The 20,369-nt window shown below is 41.2% G+C and overlaps 1 protein-coding gene across 1 annotated transcript in view; it reads right to left on the bottom strand.

Annotated features, from left to right (window-relative positions):
* The window catches only part of GPR149 (G protein-coupled receptor 149), a 70,363-nt gene extending 59,356 nt beyond the window's left edge, over positions 1-11,007 (bottom strand). The window contains exons 1-4 of the mRNA XM_003416198.3: positions 9,750-11,007; positions 8,450-8,630; positions 6,621-6,635; positions 2,062-2,516 (exon numbers count right to left, since the gene is read on the bottom strand). Coding sequence (XP_003416246.1) covers positions 2,062-2,516; positions 6,621-6,635; positions 8,450-8,630; positions 9,750-10,766 — 1,668 coding nt within the window. The 5' untranslated portion in view covers positions 10,767-11,007. The remainder of the gene's footprint in view (positions 1-2,061; positions 2,517-6,620; positions 6,636-8,449; positions 8,631-9,749) is intronic.
* Positions 11,008-20,369: the final 9,362 nt, after the last annotated feature.

The raw sequence follows: 20,369 nt of genomic DNA on the forward strand, positions 1-20,369 counted from the left end.
CTTACATCACTTTTACAATATATGATAGCATTTCATTTAATTTCAGTTAATGCCTGGAAATGTAACTTTTTTTTTTCTTCTTTCCCGAATATTTTATTACCTATTTTCTCCGGATCGCTTTTTTCACAGCCACCTTTTCACAAACTACTTGCTCATCATAGAAGTCTTAGACTATTAACACTCAATAAGCAAATCTTTGTAGTTGAAAGATACCTGGATTGATCAAAGGTTTATGGTTTTCCTATATCATTTTTTATTGGATTTACAGAGGCTTAGGGTAAGCTGTGCTGCTTCGTTCTCACAAGACGATGTATGTGTGTATTACCATTGTCTGATTTCTTACACATTAATCATTATACTGTCCATACTGTACCAAGAGTCTTAAACGAGGGCTATCAGTTGTGGTATTTTAGATGATAATTCCTAGCGCTTTGACAAAATAAATGAGAAAATGGAGTCAAAGGAAGCAATGTGGAGTGAAAAAAAAAAAAAAAAGCAAGTCCTGGACCATGTGCAGTATGACTCCATCTTTGGAGGGCTCAAAGTAAGCAAAACTAAGCCTGTATTTTTAGAAGTGCATGTTTGTAATAAAAGAATGAAACACAAGAGCATGAGCAAAATTCAAGATATCTGTAGCCCTTAAAGGGTAAGTGTGAGGAAGGGATAAGGAAGTAACACAGAGGATAGTTGTGAGTTATTGGGTCAGACACACACACACAAACACACACACACACACGCAAATGCTTCATCATGAATATTACTTCATTTTTAAGTAGAAGAAAACCAGAAGGTTTATATTTGTTCAGGAACAAATCAATGATGAAATTGTAGTTATGACCCTCTTAGCTGGGGTACCATATTGTTGTAAAAATACTGAGCACTGGGGTCCTTTTGACCTCCACTTACCATTGTACTGTTCAGTTTATGGCAAGTACTTAGTGGTTTTTTTTGGAAATTCCTAATAGTGAAATAATACACACAATTATTATTTCTAATAATAGATTTTGCATGCTCGAGTTTACTATTCAACTTTTTAAATGGTGCTATTTTTTTTTTATCAGGGTGAGACTAGTGGCTTTGATTAATCAGAGAGAATCAATCAAGTCTGATATTGTTCTTCTCGTATTCATAGTTAGTGTTGTATGTTCACGCATCCAATCGCTAAATGCATTGTTTCTAGGAGAATATTTCTAGAATTCTGTTTTTGATTTCAGAGACCAAGTGCAAGTGAACTCTGGTTTTCATTACATCATGTAGCAAGAGGCTCTGTCTACCTAGTAAATCAATAGTGTAGAAAACAAGAGCAACTTCAATTATCAGATATGAGAGTCTGGAGGAAAGAACAGTCTCCTATCAGTGTCACACTGCAATTTCAATAAAATAAGAAGGTTCCCTCATCATTCTAGGCAGGCTAGAATCTAGAGGAGAACAAGATAAGATTCAGGTGCAAATTCTTTCAGTTTTGTAAAACTTATGAAGCCGTTCAACCATTCTCAAAGGGATGGGCATGCAGCAGGCCTTGGCAAGGCTCAGTGAGCCGACTATACCCTGGAATAGATCTTTGTTTCTCTTTGTTTCACTGGAGAGACCAGTACTAGCAAGGATGGCAGGCAAGCTAGCAGGTATAATTGTAGCAGGGCTGTCCTTCTCACTGCTGGCTGTGTAAATATTTAAAAGGGAAACCTCTCTTGGGAACCTGTGGGATGTTTTTTGGACAGGCAAGAGGAAATGAAACCTAAAAGTTGACTATGTGGAAACATAAGTTCTAAGCATCTTCTACGAATTTAGGCAGATTACTTGAGGTTAAAATAGAATTCCCTACCCCTTTGTAAGATCCCACTTAATTCTGAAATGTATAGATTTTGAATGAAAATATCTAACTAGTTTTTAAAAAGCCCTTTGCATAGACACTTCAGAATAAAATTTAGCATTATGGAAATTAATTGAGGGAAGTGAACATAACATTGGGCTTGATTGGATGAAATAAGCAACAGATAATTATTTTATGCCTGTCACACTTGGTCTCATTTTAATTTCACAGGAAGAACAACTTTACTGTACCTGACGAGGGGTTCTTTCTGATTTACTCCTACACCACTCCCAGTCTGAAAGGTCTGGTTTCTGATTGTCCTCGTGAGAAAGTCTTCTTTCTGGCCCTTCCAAAAAGGCAGTTTCTTCATAGTTAACATCACCTCCTGTTTTGTCAGAAAATGGTGAGTCGACGCCCTCATCTTTGTCAGAACCATATCTCCCACCTGTTATATCAGTATTCGTGCATTTGTTGATACCCTTCAATGTGGAGCTGTCCGGAGAGGGTGTGGTGCTGATTTCCACTTTGACGGCATTGAAGAAATTGCGGGTGTCTCTCTGAGAGTCCTTTGTAGTTTCACGATCATAGTTCATCAGGTTGTGATAGGATACAAAATTTTCATCAGCCTCATAGTAATCTTCATGTGCTATCTTGTAAATTCCATAGCTTCGTTGGAACGATAGATTGAACTCAAAGCTTCTTTTGGCTAAGTGAAAACAAAACAAAACAAAATTCCGTGGTTAGTAAGATAGATGTAAAAAAAAAAAAATTTTTTTTTTGGTAAACAACAGTGGAATATACACAGTGAACACAAGTAGGAAGGTGCATTCAATCTGATTACTGTAAATTAAAAATAGCCTTCGCTTACTTCTTGTTAATTATGCAAAGTAATTATGGCCGACAAAACCAAGTCATCTCATCACTGTGGGCCTAATTTTTCTAACTTGCCCAATGAGGGGCCTGGAATACATACAATCCCAAGGAGCCTTTCAGTCTTCAGTTTCATCTAACTTAAATATTTAAGCCATAAATAAAGAGACTCTCAAATACATTCAGTTTTAGTACTTTTTTTCAGCCTACCAATTATTCTGAACTTTTTTTGGGGGGGGTAAAATATATTGTTTATAAATTTTAGTTTGCAAGAAATAAATTTAGGAATAACTTTAATATTATGCTGACAATGCCACCAACAGATGTAATTGCTTAAACGTTTTGATGCATACTGTCCCTACCCTTTATATGCTTATAAGTGCATACATTAACAAATTATGCCATAATGCAGTTTTTAGACTTTTTAAAAGAATGCATACATCTGGATATTAATTCATTTGGAATAAATTGATAGAAAATGTGAATAGATTTATATTTCTGTGAACTGAAGCACTTTACAACATGTCTGTAAAGCTGATTAATTACAGTTGAATTTAGCAGGAGTGCTTACAACTTTTTATGATTTAATTCAGGTGAAATATGATGGTATCCTAAATATAATACTATTAATTGGTGGACTTGGTACAAAGTCTTGTTAGAACAACAAGTGAGGATGTGACAGAAAGTGATTTTCTTGTGTGTTGAAACGTCACTAAATTCTGCGTAGTTTTGCTGTATTAAGAATGAAGCTATATCATGGTGCTAGAACAAGTGTAATCTAATGTTTTGGTTTTCATCTTTCAAGACATGGCTCATTTCAGAAAAATTTTCTGCTTTGATAGCTCTGTGTTTTATAGCCAAACATTGAGCTATACTCGGTGGATAGAATTATGAAAACTTAGTTTCTATGCGAAAAACAGGTAAGTTTTTATTCTTTTTACACTACACCCTAATCCCTTTTGCATGCTGATTCTATTACTGAAATGTTCCCAGAACTGAAGATTTACAAACCAATTCTTCTGCCTGAAAAGTATAATTTGAACTATTCATGGTCGTTTGACCCAGAACACAAAAAAGAAGAATTTCTATTCAAAAAGAATGGAAAAATAGTTTTGTTCATTTTTATACACTGTCTCATTTATATTTCTACTTACTTTTTCTAGTAATACAGCCCAAGAAAATTAAATTAGAATATTTAACTTACTTTAATGGCATGAAAGGTAGAAGAAACAATGTTTTAATTATTGATTGATTTCTCCTTCCTCCAAAAAAAAAAAAGATATGAAGTGACATATTGTCAATTCAGGGCAAGTAAGAATAACTTTCATAAAATCCCAATTTTATGATATGAAATATGAAAAAATAACAACATGATGTAATTAATATCACTGAATGGTACATGTGAAGAATGTTGAAAAGGCAAACAATTTGTTACATGTTTTGTTTACCACAATAAAAATAACTGATGTCTGTAGTTATATAACTTATTAGCTGTATAACTATGAAATATATAAAACAAAAGAGTCAGATTTGTGAAGGAATGAGCAGAATGTGTGAATGAGAGTTTCCCTCCCCATCATGAGGAGGAAGAGGCAGTCTGAGGTAGTCTATGAGGAGAAAGGGGAATTGTGACAGCCAGCATTGGGGACAGACCATTCTCGAACCAGACAGTGCACACAGATCACCTCATTTAACATGCCGACAGCCCTACACAGTAAAAAGTTTATTGGTCCTATTTTACAGATGAGAAAAGTTAGGCTGTAGAGGAAACTACCTAAGGTTACCTCCCTACTAAACAGATTTGAATTTAAATCGAACTGAATCCAGAACTGTAGTTATTAACCAATATGGGAATCTGCTTTATTGCTAACCAGACCCACGTCAATATGTCAGTAGAAGCATAATGGCTGGAATGTGCTGTTTTTAAGACACAGGAAGTATGTTAATTATAAAGTGTAACCAAGGAAAACATTTCCTGTTAGTGAGTTACCTCAACTCTAAAGGTAAATTCTGACTGAGGTTATTAGGAGAGGTAATAGCTTACAACAGTATTGGAGTTACAGTTGGTCATCTCTAAGCTCCTTGAGGGCAAAGACCATGTCTTCATCTTCTTCCTTCTTTTATGAAACAAGGGTGGAAAAACTCAAATGTCTATAGGGGCCAGTAGGTAACATCAGTATTGTCGGTGGCAACCAATAACAATGACAACAGGTCTAAACAGTGACAAAGGGGAGAGCTTCCCCTCTCCTTAAAGAGGGCTCCTCTGCAGCAGCCAATTGTTGCCCTGAGGGACTTGTGTTGTCAGCTATTCATGTTTTCCAAGACAACCCAGATATGTTGGATTTTGAGGTAAAATGTGATCATAAAATCTTGGCACAAAGTTAAAATTGGGTAAAAATAACTGTGAGGTTGATAAAACCACGTCTTTGAGCCAACTTCAGCTTATGGGCCAAGAGTGGGTAAGTAACTTCTGTTCCTTATTGAACATGTTCAGGGCCAGACACGTAGTGACCACTCCCCTCATAAATCTTTGCTGAGTGAGTGAACGAATGAATGACTAAATGAAGCAAGCTATAGGAAGCCCGCCTGGTGCGACAGGGAGGGGCTTTGACGGGATGGCCTTGACTCAGTGACTCTCTCTGAATGGACTATAATTTCAAGAGAAATTATACTTTTTAAAAATTGATTTATTTATAGGAGAAACACCTCAAAGGCATTTGAGTTCCTGACTCTTATTTTTATGCCATTGGGGGGGGGGGGGCGGGGGAACATAGCTGGATTGTTTAAAAAAAAAATTTGTGTGTGTAGTCAGAGGTCTTTTATTGACTAATAACTTGAAATAAACTTAGAGACTTGTGAATAAAGCCCAGGATATTTTAGTATCTATATAATATAGATAATGTATTTACTGTGAAAAGCAGAAGTTTTGCTGTTCCGAAACCCAGCATAAAACATCAATTAGCTCGTCTTTTGCTTTTCATCACATCTTGCAAATTATAATTTTAGACATAAATAATTATATCAGTTTATAAAAATAAATAATTCTTCAGATTATTATGTGGCTGCAACAATGGGCTCAAACATAGCAACGATCATGAGGGTGGCACAGGACCGGGCAGTGTTTCGTTCTGCTGTACACAGGGTCGCTATGAGTCGGAACAAACTCAACTGCACCTGACAACAATATCATGTCACTTAATAAGCACTCTGATTTTGTTAACGAATAAAAGCTGGAATTACATAAAATATTTTTAACTGTTCAATTAAAAAAAAAATCATCACAGGCAAAACGGAGTCTAAAAGCCATAGCCAGCCCAGATGTCTGCCCTCTGAGGCCTCTGTGTTAAAGTCATCTTCCTGTTTTTTTTTTTTTTTTCACTTTCATTTTCAAATGCTAATAAATACAGATTATTGTTGGAAACAGATTTGCTGTTAATGGAAATTATTTCCCAGGACTGACATTAATTTCCTAGTTGCCTGTTTCTCAGTTCCCATTCAGAGTAGCTGAGATGTAGATTCATATTTACATATGCAAAACGAAACTATGATAAATATAACTCAGGAAAGAAACACATTTTTTCTTGCTTGCCTCTGCAATTCACTGAAAAAGAATGTAAAAGGAGGTGTCTCTGTTCAGGGAAAAAGAGCTTAAATGTGAAACTGCAACTATAAAAAAAACTATACTTGCAAAGAATTAAAGCACTATGCCTGATGATACCTGAGACAGCCATCTCCGGGCTTTCAAACTTCTGTTGTGTTTCCTAGCAGTAGGAAAATGTATCGTGGCTCCTCACACACTCTGTTCCGAATCTCAGAATTCCCCTGTGATAGAGCTTGGGATCACAACAAGGAATGGAGTCATGTGAACTATAAGCATTTGAAACTAATGTTTCTCACTCCTTTTTGGTTTTTGAATCTATGCCTGTTTTCATAAGTCTACATATTTCAAGGCCTTCTTTTGATTTTTAAAGTAAATACAAATAAAAGCAATAGTAATTTTAGAAGAAAGATTATTTTCATCTTGAAAGGTATGTTTTTAATTTAAAAAATACGGCATTAACATGACTGTTGGTTCTGCTAGCCTGTTGTAGGCGTTGCTACCTGGTGCGGAACAGAAGACAATTTCCCAGGTCATGTGCAGTGGCAGGCCTGTTGCATGGCTGTGTCTTCAGCTTCTGATGCAGGTGTCCTGCCCTCCTCACCGAGGACTTCCCTAAACCACTTCACTAAGGCTTTTTATCCTGAAGGGCACCTGACTCTTCTTGTCTTCCTCATAGTACTGTATGTCTTATGACAGGGCTGGTTCACTTAGTTAGTGGCAAAATGTTAAGTTTTGTTAGAATGTGAGAACTTTTGGGCTTGTTGATGGTTTTTTATATGTTCCATAACAGTGCTCCCTAAAGGTTTGTTACTAATTTTCTGTGTCATTGTTGCTATTATATTAATCTACAGAAGCTCATCATCATTGTAGGGGTTACATTATTATTATAAGTATTGTAACTTTATTTTAAAGATACAGATGAATTTAGCATTTATTGGCCATAAAAGGTTATAACAACCTTAACAACAACAAAAAAAATTCTGATTAGTTGAAAGACATCTAGACACGCTAAATTTTAAATGGCATCCATACATGGAAAATGCCCAATTCATGACTAATTAATATTTACAAAGTAATCTGTTGTTGAATTGATTTCAGACTATGATGTCCTTCAGATTTTTGCAACTTTAAAATAGCCTGAGATGAGCTATTTTTATTTAATCTTTCTTTTCTGTTAAAGAATAATATATTTGCCTATTCTGAAGAAAGGATTTTCCACGGGCAATGACATAATCCATTTGACACACACTAAGGCACATTCTTAGACTTATTAAATAGTAGGACAGCCTCACTTTTGTCTTGAATGACAAATAACAATCTTCTTTTCCCTCCTTTCAGAGCCCAGATACACAGGCTGTTCCTCACTTTTCCTGCCTTAGAATATGGCCACTGTTACACTCTAGGAAGTTTTGTGATTGGCCCTGTCTCCCACCCCCATCTAGGTCTGCTCTTTAGCACATAAAAAAAAGAAATTATTGAAGTAAATAGCCTTGCTAGATTCATACACGAACAAACATTGCCATGTTTATCGTTTCTTGGAACTCAGGTGTCTGTGTTTTCATTTTTGCAGCAGAGTTGTATGCTTAAAATTGGCTTTGAGACTGTTTACAGGTACTACCATTGCTTGCTCTAATCGTTTTCCAAAACCCTGGAAATATACAAACAGCAACATAATGATAACTTTTTTTTTTAACTGTTCTATTAAGTAATTATGGGCTGTAATATCACCTGAAGTTTGAACTCTTTCCAGAGAGTTAAAACCTCTCTTTGGATTGTAGGCTTCTCATAGCAAATTTTATAAGCTGGCTTGGATGGAGGTTTATTTTCTACCCTGGGCTAAAAAGAGCTAGGGAAATACAACATTTAAGGGCCTTTGTTGATTTCATTCTGTGTTGAATGAATTCTACTCTCTTGCTTTCTTATCTACAGTAATTATTCAACTCACAAGTACTTTGTGGAGCTAACCTGCCTCATTGGAAACCTGCTCCAACGCCGTGCTGAGGTCTGTTTCTCATTATAACTTTGCCTGGCTATTACCCTTCACGTTTGTCCTTGGGCTCCTCGTGCCCTCATCAGACAACTCTCTCAGACAGACCACTTTACTGCATGCGGTGTGTGGACTTTGCTTCCAACCCCTCGCCCTGCAGAGGACCTACTTGTCTGCTCACCTGATGCATCCGCATAGGCGTTCTGCTTGCAGTTGATGATGCACCCACAGGGCAGGTGGGTCCAGCGTTTGGACAAGACAAACACTGGAGTAACCGTGGCGGCCAGCAGGGTTAGTAGAAAGCTGAGAGTCTGGAAGGGAAGGCTCTGCAACCCCACCGCGTGCTGGACCACCATGTGGATCTGCAAAGGGGGGAGAGCTTCAGATCAAAGCTCAGATCCCATTTCCCACTTCCCCGTCTTCCCCTGAAGCATGCTGCTGCAGCCCCTTCTCCAGGCCCCTGTCCTGCCACAGAGCTTGAAGCTCTGCTCTTAGGCGCATGCTCTCGGATTTGGTGGTGGGTTCCTGTGAGCTGGTGGGATTCGCACCGCCGCGCCCGCCACAGAGCTTTAGGAGTGCCGGTTTGCGCCGCCTGTTAGGTCGCCACCAGGGAGGCGCACTCCAGAACGTGGGAACACGACCTGGGGAAACAGAAGGTGGCCCTGGAATCTGCATCCTACACCAGATGGCCTTAGCCCCCTCGCTGGTCCCTCACCTCCTCCAGGCAGGCCTGTCACACCAGGCCGCCACCCTGCCACCTCTCAACTGGTCTGCTGCCTGGAGACCTGAACAAAAGCCTGCTTTATCCTCTCCTCCTGCATCTGACCGCTCCTCTCCCGCTTCCCTGCTGGGGATGCCAGGCGTCCTCACCCAGTAGGAATGGAGGGGAGAGGCGGGGACGATAGGAGGTTGGGGAGAAACCCAAAACATTTACTGCCTCGCTCCTTTTCTGAATACTCCCAGGTTACGCTGCAAGAGACAGGAGAACACCCTTGATCACGACAGATCAAGGAAAGCTAACTCAGGCGCCGGCACCTCCTCTCCAGGGGCGAATTAACCAGTCAGCAAAGTACGCGCCAGTTTACCTTAAGCAAGGTACGCACGGGCTTACTTGCGTTTATTTACTAACCTGTAGCGAACAATTTCACATGGGTTTCGCCACAAGGTGAAAGTGTTCACTACAGACTAGTAAATGGGCACAAGTAGAGCCGTGCATACTTTGCTTATCGTCTAACCCAGACCTGCAGCCGGGCCTCGCCCTCCCTCCACCACACTTTTGGAATAAGAAGCACGTGGAGGCAAAGACTTCGGGGGCCGACCCGCCCGCCGGTCAACTGCCTGCCTCCAGGAGCGTCTCCGCCACCGAGCGAGCCGCCTTTGGAAGCGGATTTAACTGCGCGTCTCTCGGTGCCTCTTCAAAGCGGAGACGCTGGCCCCGACCCGCACACACATCCGCGCACTGCCAGCAACCGCACTTTTACCATCATGGGCAGCCAGAGGATGACTTTTGTCAGCGCTAGGATCAGGGAGAAGCGCTTCTGAGCGACGCTCACGGTGAAGCTCCTGGAGCCATAGAGGGTTCCCCGGTTCTCACGCCTGCAGGCTCCCGCCCCAGCGGCTGCAGCGGCGCCACGCCCCGGGTCCGGCCCGGTGCTCGCCGGCCGCCCGGGTGCCAACTCGGTGTCGGAGCTCGGGGCGCATCCCCGGGAGCAGCGCAGGGCCGGGCCCGGGGTCTCCTCGGGGGACAGGGAGAGCACTCTGCCCCCGGCCGAAGGGGTCCCGGGAGTGGAAGCTCCGCGGGAAATTTCCTGGTAGTTGGCGTGGAGTCTGGGCGGCTCCTCGGAACAAAGCAACTGATGAGTGAGCGGCACCGAGAGGCCGGCCAGGAGCCCGAAGGCCAAGCTGTACACGGCGAAGAGCAGCAGCACGTAGGAGCTGGAGCAGTCCGCCAGGCAGCCCCAGGGCGTGCGCACGAAGGCGCCCCAGCCGCAGAGCGGGAGCGCGGCTAGCAGCAGACTGGCCGCCCACACGGTCAGCGCCACACCGAACACCTGGCCGGCTCTCCTGGAGGCTGCCTGGCTCCCCACGGCCCTGTGCATGGTGTAAAAGTTGTAGGAGACGAGGAGAGTCGCCTTCAAGTTGCTGGAGAGGCCCTGGCATGTATACAGTAAGGCAGAGGTGGTGCACAGAGCCTGAAAGTAGCCAGGGGTCTCATGTGGCCACTGCAAGAACATGAAGATGGTCACCGACAGGACGCTCATGAGGTCATCGCCAGACCAGGAAGCCACAAGCATGGACACAACTGTTCTGTTCTGCATTTTCAGCAGGGAAATTAGTGAATAGATGCTGCCCGCCAGGGCTGCAAGAGCCATTAAGCATGTCAGGCAAAAAAGGAAGACATTCAGAGTTCCTGGAGGGTTTAAAAGGTCCGTAGAATTATCGTTGTCCTTCCACAGGCTAGAGTCATTTGTCGACAAGTTACTGAGAAATACAGACATGGTCCCTGGTCAATATTTAAATTCCCTTTTCCACGAGTCTGTACATTTTCTCAAAATAAAGCATGGCGGTTAGTTGCAAGCCAGATCTCATTTTCTCCTACCAAGTTTCCCTCTAGATGTTTCCCGGTAAAACTCCAGTAGGAAATGGTCAGGCGGTCTCCTCTAGCTTAGACCCAACCCTGATTTAAGAATTTAGTTGTTTTAAAATGGTAGTAAGAAACTTTACCACCTTTCAGTAAAAACAAACAAGCCAAAAAAAAAAAACCTCCCTCCCACCATCAAGTTTCAGGTGAAAAAAAAGCAAAAGTTCCTCTGTTAGGTTGAAAAGCAATGATGCCGGGGTCCTTTGGGGTCTTTCTGTGGAGCAGAGCGGCTTGTAGCTTGAGGTAATCAAACTCTATTCACTTTTAAGAGCAGTAAAATGATGCATTGGGCTCCAGAGCTGGATTCCAAGGCGGGCAGATGTCAGCTAGGTTTCAGCTCTGCCGGCTGACAGAGAATCAGAGCAGCCTGTCACTGGGAGCCTGAGCACAGGCTAGAGTCTGAACCGCTGTGTTCTTCAATCAGCCTGTGATCCTCCCAGCTGCAGAAAGGAGGAGTCATCTCCAAGCAGGAGAAAAAACGGAGGGGAGTTCAGTGTGTGAGAGAAAGCCTGTATATCTTTGCAGCCTGCCTCATCCGAAGCAAGAAACCCTGTCCTTGCTAAGCCTTCCCCTTGAGTTTGGACATATGAAAGTAGCCCAGACATTGGCTCAGGATTGCTGCGAACTACAGATACCACTTTTGAGAGGTCCAAGCCACTCCACTAACCAGGGGACTGCTTTTATTCTTATCTATTATTCCCCACTTTGTAATCCATTGGAGAAAAAAAGATTATCGGTGCTGCTCATAAAAGAATACGACATGCCAGTATTATTATTTTTTGCTTTTTGATATTGGGTGTTATGATAAAAAAAAAAATGTCATTATAGTCCTTATGACACCAAAACAAGATTACGTGGAATCTTCGGTTAGAGCCGAGTTAGCTTTAGGCACATAAAACTGCTTCCTGTCAATGTCATCCAGAAAGCAGGCTGCCATTTAAAGACACGATAGGACCGTTGTTAGTTGCCATTGAGTCAGTTCCGACTCCTGACAGTTCCCTGTGCTGCAGAGCACGACTGCTCCTTAGGATCGTCTTGGCTGTAATCTCAGTAGACGCAGATTGCCAGGCCTGTTTTCCATGGGTTTGAACCCCCAACCTCTAACTTAGTCCAATGCAAACCATTTGAGCTACCTAGGTACCTTATTGTTTTTGTCAGGTGCCAGTTACCGTCCGGTTTATATGCTACTTATAGTGACCCTACAGGACACAGTAGGACTGCCCCATAGGGTTTTCTAGGCCGTAATCTTTACGGAAGCAGATTGCCACGTCTTTCTCCTGTGGAGCCACTGGGTGGGTTCAAACTGCCAGTCTGTCAATTGGCAGCCCAACACTTAGCTGTTTGCACTGCCAGGGCTCCTTCTTCCTCTATACTCATTGCCGTCAATTCCAACTCACAGTGACCCTACAGACCAGAGTACAACTGCCCCACAGAGTTTCCAAGACTCTAATCTCTATGGAACACCACACCTTTCTCCTGCAGAGTGGCTGGTGGGTTCGAACCGCAGACCTTTCAGTTAGCAGCCAAGTGCTTAACCTCTGTGCTACCAGGGCTCCCTTCTAGGGACCTTACCAAAAACCAAACCCATTGCCATCTAGTCGGTTCCAACTGATAGCGACCGTATAGGGATTTTAGCAGTTATTAAAGTCAGATGACATCATATAACTGATAGCGACCCTATAGGGATTTTAGCAGTTATTAAAGTCAGATGACATCATATAGAGCATTCAAAAAAGGTCACTTTATGAAAACATTTTTAACCAGAGTATTTGAGATTGATCCCTACAATAAATAATTTCATCTCTGGACTCATTTTAGGATTCGTCAGTTTTGCAAGATGAGTGGCTTAGTAAAGAAGTAACTAACAGGAGCAGTTCTAGCTAGGTATTGCCAGGATGCTTTCAGATGTTCTGCCTTCTTCAGCTCAGCCTCACGGCCTGGCTGCAGCATTCTTCATCCGGGGCAGGAGGTCTGGGTGGAAACAGCAAAAAGAAGAAGAGTCAATACAGTAATGACCTAAATGCGCGTAAGTGGTGATAGAGCTGTGGTCGTTCCCTTCATTTTAGAGATAACTGAAGCTATCTTTTGAACTTGAATCTGTTGAAGTGGAAAACAACTGTATTAGTCACGGCCAGATATACCCTTCAATAAACACAGTAGGCATTTTGCTTGTTTTGACGTGAAGATTATTTAGTTTTCCCCTTCATTTAGCAAAAGGAAACGAAAATCCCTCGTCCAGCTAGCTCAGCACTCTGGCTCTCCCTGCTGACAGTAATGGACCCTGCAGAGCTGCGTGAAGGGAAAGGTCTGGGGGTGAGTTCGTTTTGAAATAATGTGGCTTCAGGGAACCCGAAAGACCAACAGACCATATATATGTGTGTATGTGTATATTTTAAATCACTTTCAAAATTTAGCGGCATGCCATTCTGCCTCTTCTCTCAGATCTCATTCTTTTCTGCCATAAGCAAATCTATTATTCTTCAATATGGTGTTTAAGCTTGGATTTGCAGTTGGACCAGAAGTATCACATTGTTACAATATGAGGAAGAAAAATTAGCACAGCTGTTGTGACACCATTTTAGGCCTGAGGGCATTCCCTCTATTATTCCCATCATTTATGAGTTTTCCATTTAATATAAATTTGAAAAAAGGACACCTAACCTCCATGTTGGAAACCCTGGTGGCATAGTGGTTAAGTGCTACGGCTGCTAACGAAGAGGTCGGCAGTTTGAATCCACCAGGCGCTCCCTGGAAACTCTATGGGGCAGTTCTACTCTGTCCTATAGGGTCGCTCTGAGTCGGAATCAATTCGATGGCAGCGGGTTTGGTTTGGTTTGGTAACCTCCATGTTGCTAGGCTATCCTGATCTCTAGGGCATTACAGAAGAGTCTTCAGTACCCTCTAAAGGTTGGTGGTGGAGTCATTGCCAGTCAGGAGCTAGGAGAGCTGTCTGAATTGCCCTTCAGACTCTGCCATTGCGGGCTGTGTAACCTGGGGCAAAAAATTTTACAATTTCCAGGCGTCCCTTTCCACATCTTTAAACAAGGGGATTTGATTGGATTATATTCAAGATCCTTTACAGTTCTAAAATGAGATGATCCAATGTTTTTTTAAGTTCAGGTTAACTTTATCTTAATTTTATTTTCTGCCTACTTTATAGTAGTTGAAATAAAAGGTGGAGCCCTTGAAGACATAAAGAAAAGCAAAATTCTCACAACTGGAAAAAAAAAATTTTTTTTTTTTGACCAATAAGTAACATCATGATACATGGAGAAAATTTCAAAGTTATCAAGGATTTTATTTTACTTGAACCTACAATCAATGCCCATGAAAGCCACAGTCCAGAAATCAAACAACTTATTGCATTGGGCAAATCTGCGTCAAAAGACTTTGTCATGGATTGAATTGTGACCCGCCCCTAAAATATCTGTCAACTTGGCTAGGTCATAGTTCTCAGTATTGTATGATTGTTCACCATTTTGCCATCTAATGTGATTTCCCTGTGTGTTGTAAATCCTGTCACTGTGATGTGATGAGATGGGTTAGTGGCAGTTACACTGACGAGATCTACAAGATTAGATAGTGTCTTAAACTAATCTTTTTGGAGATAAAAAAAGAGAAGCGAGCAGAGAGACGGGGGCGGGGGGCCTCATACCACCAAGAAAGTGTGCTAGGAGCAGAGCACGTCCTTTGGACCTGAGGTTCCTGTGCTGAGATGCTCCCAGACCAAAGGAAGACTGATAAGTCACAAGGACCTTCCTCCAGAGCCAACAGAGAGAGAAAGCCTTCCCCTGGAGCCAGGGCCCTGAATTTGGACTTCTAGCCTACTGGACTGTGAGAGAATAAACTTCCCTTTGTTAAAGCCATCCATCCACTTGTGGTATTTCTGTTATAGCAGCACTAGATGACCAACACAGACCTCTTTAGAGTATTAAAAAGCAAAAATGTCACTTTGATGACTAAGGCACGCCTGACCCAAGCCATGATATTTTCAATTGTGTCATGTGCATGTGAAAGCTGGACAATGAATAAGGAAGACAAAAGAAGAATTCAGGCCTTTGAATTATGGTGTTGGCAAAGAATATTGAAGATACCATGGAATGCCAGAAGAACAAACAAGACTGTCTTGGAAGAAGTACAGCCAGAGAGCTCCTTGGAAGTGAGGATGACAAGACTTCATCTCATGTGCCTTGGACATGTTATTAGGAGGGACCAGTAGTTGGAGAAGGATATTATGCTTGGTAAGGAGAAGAAGACCCTCAACGAGATGGGTGGACACAGTGGCTGCAGTGATAGGCTCAAGCCTAACAATGATTATGAGGATGGCACAGGGCCAGGCAGTGTTTCATTCTGTTGTACATAGGGTCGCTATGAATTGCAATCGATTCCACGGCACCTAACAACAACAACCTTTAAAAGGTGATGGTTGGATTCTCCCTCATCTCTCCTTCCCTGCTCTGATAACATGGGGTCCTTGTCACTGTGAAGATGCCATAAGATTCAAGCAGTCTGGAGCATTGGGCCACCTGAGGGATTATGCCTGCCCTGGAGAAATAAACTTTTGTTATGTAAGTCATCGAGACTTGGGAGTTAATGGTTACTGGATGGTAACGTAGCTCACCCTAATGTGGTTATGTATACTAATGCCTTCATGTCATAGATTAGAAAACTGAGACACAGACAAGTTAATTGACTTGCCCAGGGTCACACAGCTAGCAAGTGCTGGCACCCGATTTTAAAATTTTAGTTTGACTCTGTGTTCTCAATCATAGCAGACATACATCGTCTAGTAACTTCGTCTTAGCATTCTGCCCTTGGGAGTACGTCCAGTGGATGGTGATAAGGATAAAGGTTTTTATCTGCTTTTCTTTCTCCCAAAGCATGTTTGAAATGTCTCATTTTTCAAAAATTTAATTTGCAAACAGCTTTTTATCAACCCTTAGGTTTTATAAAATATATGCATATGTGAAAGACTTTATTTGAAAGTTGGAGGCCTTCCCGTTAGCTGTAGTCGCATATACTCCTATATCTGAAAAATATCACTCTAAATAACTTTCAAATAATCAGGATACCTTTTAGGAAACCAGAAAGAAAGATTTCTAAGAAGCCCCTGTCTGCCTTAAAAAAATTCACTCTCTTCCTGTGAGTGAGCCTTGTTCTGTCTTACCTATGCTAAAGATTTATATCTTCAATTATTTTAAATTCTCTCTTCAAATTATGCAATAATGAAAATTTTATTGATTTACATAGAAATTATAGTTATGCCAGAACAGCTTAGGTGAAGATTTATTTATTTTTGTCCCATGTTTCATTATTTACTTTAAAAATGTACCCATATAGCATTACAGACTCTAAAACAGCCTACATAGAATGGCACAATAATTTTATTAGGCATATAGTTTATGAAGTCCTTGATGTCATTATAACTTTGCAAAGCACCACAGGCAATTCATTTCTCTGAAAGCCTACATCATATCTGAAAAATATTCCTCAAAGACCTGGAAACTTCAAAAAAAAAAAGCTTGAGTTTTATAAAATAACATTGTTAGCAATGAGGGGTTTTAGCAATTAGAAGTAACCATGGGACCAAACAGAAATGTTTATTCTTATTTTATGAGAATAAAGCATCATAAATTAAATTAATCTAGAAGGTGTAAGTCTTCCTGTTTCTATAAATACAGTACGTTGTTTAGTGCCTCTGTTCTATCTCCTAATTTGATGTGTAGTGCCTGGGGCCTTAAAAGCTTGCAAGTGGCCATCCAAGGCACAACAATCAGTCTCTATTCTCCTGGAACAACAAAGGAAGAAAAAGAATCGGGAATAGGAGAAGGCTATGGAATGTGTGCCTAATTGTCTCCATGAACAGCTGCCTCCTTTGCCATGAGACCGGAGGAACTGGATGGTGCCCGGCTACCACTACTGGACATCAAAGATTTTATGGACGAATCCTGATCAAAAGGGGGAAAATGCAGAACAGAATTTTAGCTTTGTCATAGACTCCAGACTCCTGGAGCCATAAAGGTTGGATGAATCCCTGAAACCATTGCCCCGATATAATCTTTAAACCTTAAATCGAAAATATCCCCTGAAGTGTTTTTAAGACCAAACAATAGTTTAGCTTAACTGGCAAAAAAATGTCTGCCTTGAGCATTAAGCTCTTTTAAGAACTACATAAGATCAAAGTGACAACAGCAACTTGAAAGATTAGACAGGAACCTTAGTGGGCAGTGAGTTTGTGTTAATGGGGGAGGAACAACTCAGAAAAGGAGTGTGAGAATGGTTACATAACTCGAAGAATGTAATCAGTGTTACTAAATGGTATTTGTGGAAACCGTTGAATTGGTGTACGTTTTGCTATGTGTATTTTCAACAACAACAAAATAAATAAAATTATATATAAAAATATATATATATATCGTGTGAAGCCAAAAAATTTTAGATGACTGGCTCAGCTTGAGACTCAGTCTTGCATGTCATCAAAGTTCAAATGAAAGCTCTCATAAACTGTCCAGATATTATACACACACTTAACATATAAATAAAATCTGGATTTTATAAATATAAATACATAAATTTATAGTATCTATAATTGTGTACGGAGCCCTGGTGGCGTAGTGGTTAAGAGCTTGGCTGCTAACTGAAAGGTCGACAGTTCGAATCTACAAGCCGCCCCTTGGAGATCCTATGAGGCAGTTCTACTCTGTCCTGTAGGGTCACTATGAGTTGGAATCGACTCGATGGAAACGGGTTTGTTTCTTTGTTTTTATAATTGTATATACACAATACCCAGATTACATAAAACACCTCCTCTGGTTTAGCTGATGATTTTCCAGAAGCTGTGGCTGGAATTTGGCATTGTAGGAGAATCCAAATGCTGTGATTTATTTCCCTGTTCATTAGTGGTGAACAGAACATTGTGGTTCTTGCTCTTGTGAAGTTTATAGTCTAATCATTTTCATACCATCTTCTTCCTTAAATTCCTCTCTTTGAAAATAACTTTTCATCCCAAGGGATTCAATAAAATAAATATTTTACACTTGAGGCGAGAACGGCCAGACGGCAAACAAACCCACTGTGCCTTAAATTATGAGCTGACGCAGAGACTACTGCTCCTTCTTTTCATGAGGTCCTCTTGAGCAACAAGATTTCAAAGAAATTATTTCAACATCTCAGTGTCTCAAGCATAGAATGATTTGTGCTGAGCTAACTACTCTCACTGTAAGTATATACAGAGGCATTCTGGTATTAATTCCCAGCTTCTTTTTACTAGGGAGCTGGTGAAAACCCTTCCTTAGCTGTAAGAACACTTCTTTGTTCTCGTCTGGTCCAGATTTCTCCTCATTTTGCATGGTCGATGTTACGCTGATTCTCCATTATTATGTGACTTCCATTATTCGTGTCCCATACTGGGGTGTGCAGGGATGTTGCGTCCATTTTAATGAAGCCTTTCTTAATATTTTCAGAAATGTCTCGGTCTCGGCATCCATAATTACTTAAATTCCACTTTAAGTACCGAAACTTCATCAACCATATTCTCAAAGATGATGGCTCTTTCCAGTCCTTTGCAAAATGTACGCTGCTCATTGCCCTGGGGGCGGCTTTTCTCTCATCGTGCTCGGTGCTGTAGCTTTGCCGTCTAACCTGAGCACTCTACCCTGCGGGAACTTTACCCTCTTGCTTTGAGGTAATATCTGGGCCATCATGATGGGAAATATGTTTTTTTTTTTGCATGTCTTTTGGCAGTAAGATTAATTTCTCTATGGAGTTCTCAACTTCCCATAATGGGCAAAAATAATGACTTTGAAAATTTCTTGGTTTATTTTACGAGTTAGCAACTACGAACTGCAGGCCAGCTGCCTGCTTTTATATATAAAGTTTTATTGGAATACAGCCATGGCCACTCATTTCTATCTTTTTTATGGCTGCTTTCAAGCTACAATGACAGAATTGAGCTTAAGTAATTGTGACAGAGACTATGTGTTCCAGAAAGCAAAAAATATTTACTATGTGCCCCATAGGGTCGTTATGAGTCGGAATTGATGGCGATGGGTTTTTGGTTTATCTGGTCCTTACAGGAAAAAAAACTTGATTTAGCTGAAATAGGAGTATTTCAATGCAAATTAATCTCTGATTCATAGACTGTTTGGATCATTTTTGAGGGATCCAGGCACACTCATATCCCATGTCCTAGTCTAACATAAAATAATAAAACCCATCGCTGTCAAGTCAATTCCAACTCATGGGGCCCTATAGGACACGGTAGAACTGCCCCATAGGATTTCCAAGGAGTGGCTGGTGGATTCAAACTGCCGACCTTTTGGTCAGTAGCTGAGCTCTTAACAACTATACTGCAGGGTTCCAATATCTAATAATAACAACAGCAATGGCTAAAAATTATTTAGTTCTGATAATAGGCTAGATAGCCTTCTAAATTATTACATGTGTTAAATAATTTCATAATCATATGATGTGGATATTTGTTTTAGCCCCATATTCCCAAGGAAGGAGCTGAGGCACAGAGAGAGTGGATTATCCTCCCAAAGTCACATGGCTGGTGAGTGAAGGAAGTAGGATTTAAAACCAGATTACCCAGAGCCAGAACCCCGGTTTGTAGAAGCAGGGTGGTGTGTACTTTACTTTTCTGCCCTATCCCCTCGTTTTCTTGCCTTTGCAAACATTCTGTGAGCTCCAGTATATCAGAGTCATGCTGGGGAAAAGAACTCCCTGAGGCAAAACAAATTTCCGAGACCCTAAATCAGTAATAGAATGATGTAGACGGCCGCCTGTTCTTTCTTTTCATTTAGTCTTATTGAGCTCCAAGGGTTTTAAAGAAATTGTCTCAGTAGCTCTTACTTCCCTGAAGAGAGGTGAAGTTTTATCCAAACTCTACAGCTGAGAAGTTAGAGTATAGAAGGAAAATCACTTATTCAAGATGACAATGCACTTTAGAAACTGAGGTGGAAACTAAACTGACCTGTGTCCTTTTCTGCACATCTTGTCTGCTCACAGGCTAGAAGTGTCTACAGGGCGTGTAGTGAGAAGTACCCAGGGGTGGATAATCCAAAAGGCAAGGTAATCACGGTGCTTGCCCCGCTTGCCAGATCACCTGTAGTGAACAGTTTCACATGGGTTTCCGCAGTATTCTCACTGTTTCTGAGAATTTTCACTACAGATTAGTAGGTAAGCACAACTAAGCCCATGCTTACCTTGCTTACTGGGTCATCCGACCCTGTCAGGGATTGTAACTTTGCAAACAGGCTTTGATTCTGTAGGAAGGTGCTTTGGGGTTGGGAGAGAGACAGATGCCAACCACACCTAGAAATAGAGTCATTGATGTGAAAAAAATATGGAATTGTTCACTACAGATGACCTGGTAAACCAGGTAAGCACCGGGCTTACCTTGCCTATTGGATAATCTGCTCCTGATCCCCTAGGGTTTTGGGTGTGTTTGGAAAAAAAA

Source organism: Loxodonta africana, chromosome 23 (genome assembly GCF_030014295.1).
Source record: "Loxodonta africana isolate mLoxAfr1 chromosome 23, mLoxAfr1.hap2, whole genome shotgun sequence".
In the NCBI taxonomy this organism is placed as follows: Eukaryota; Metazoa; Chordata; class Mammalia; order Proboscidea; family Elephantidae; genus Loxodonta; species Loxodonta africana.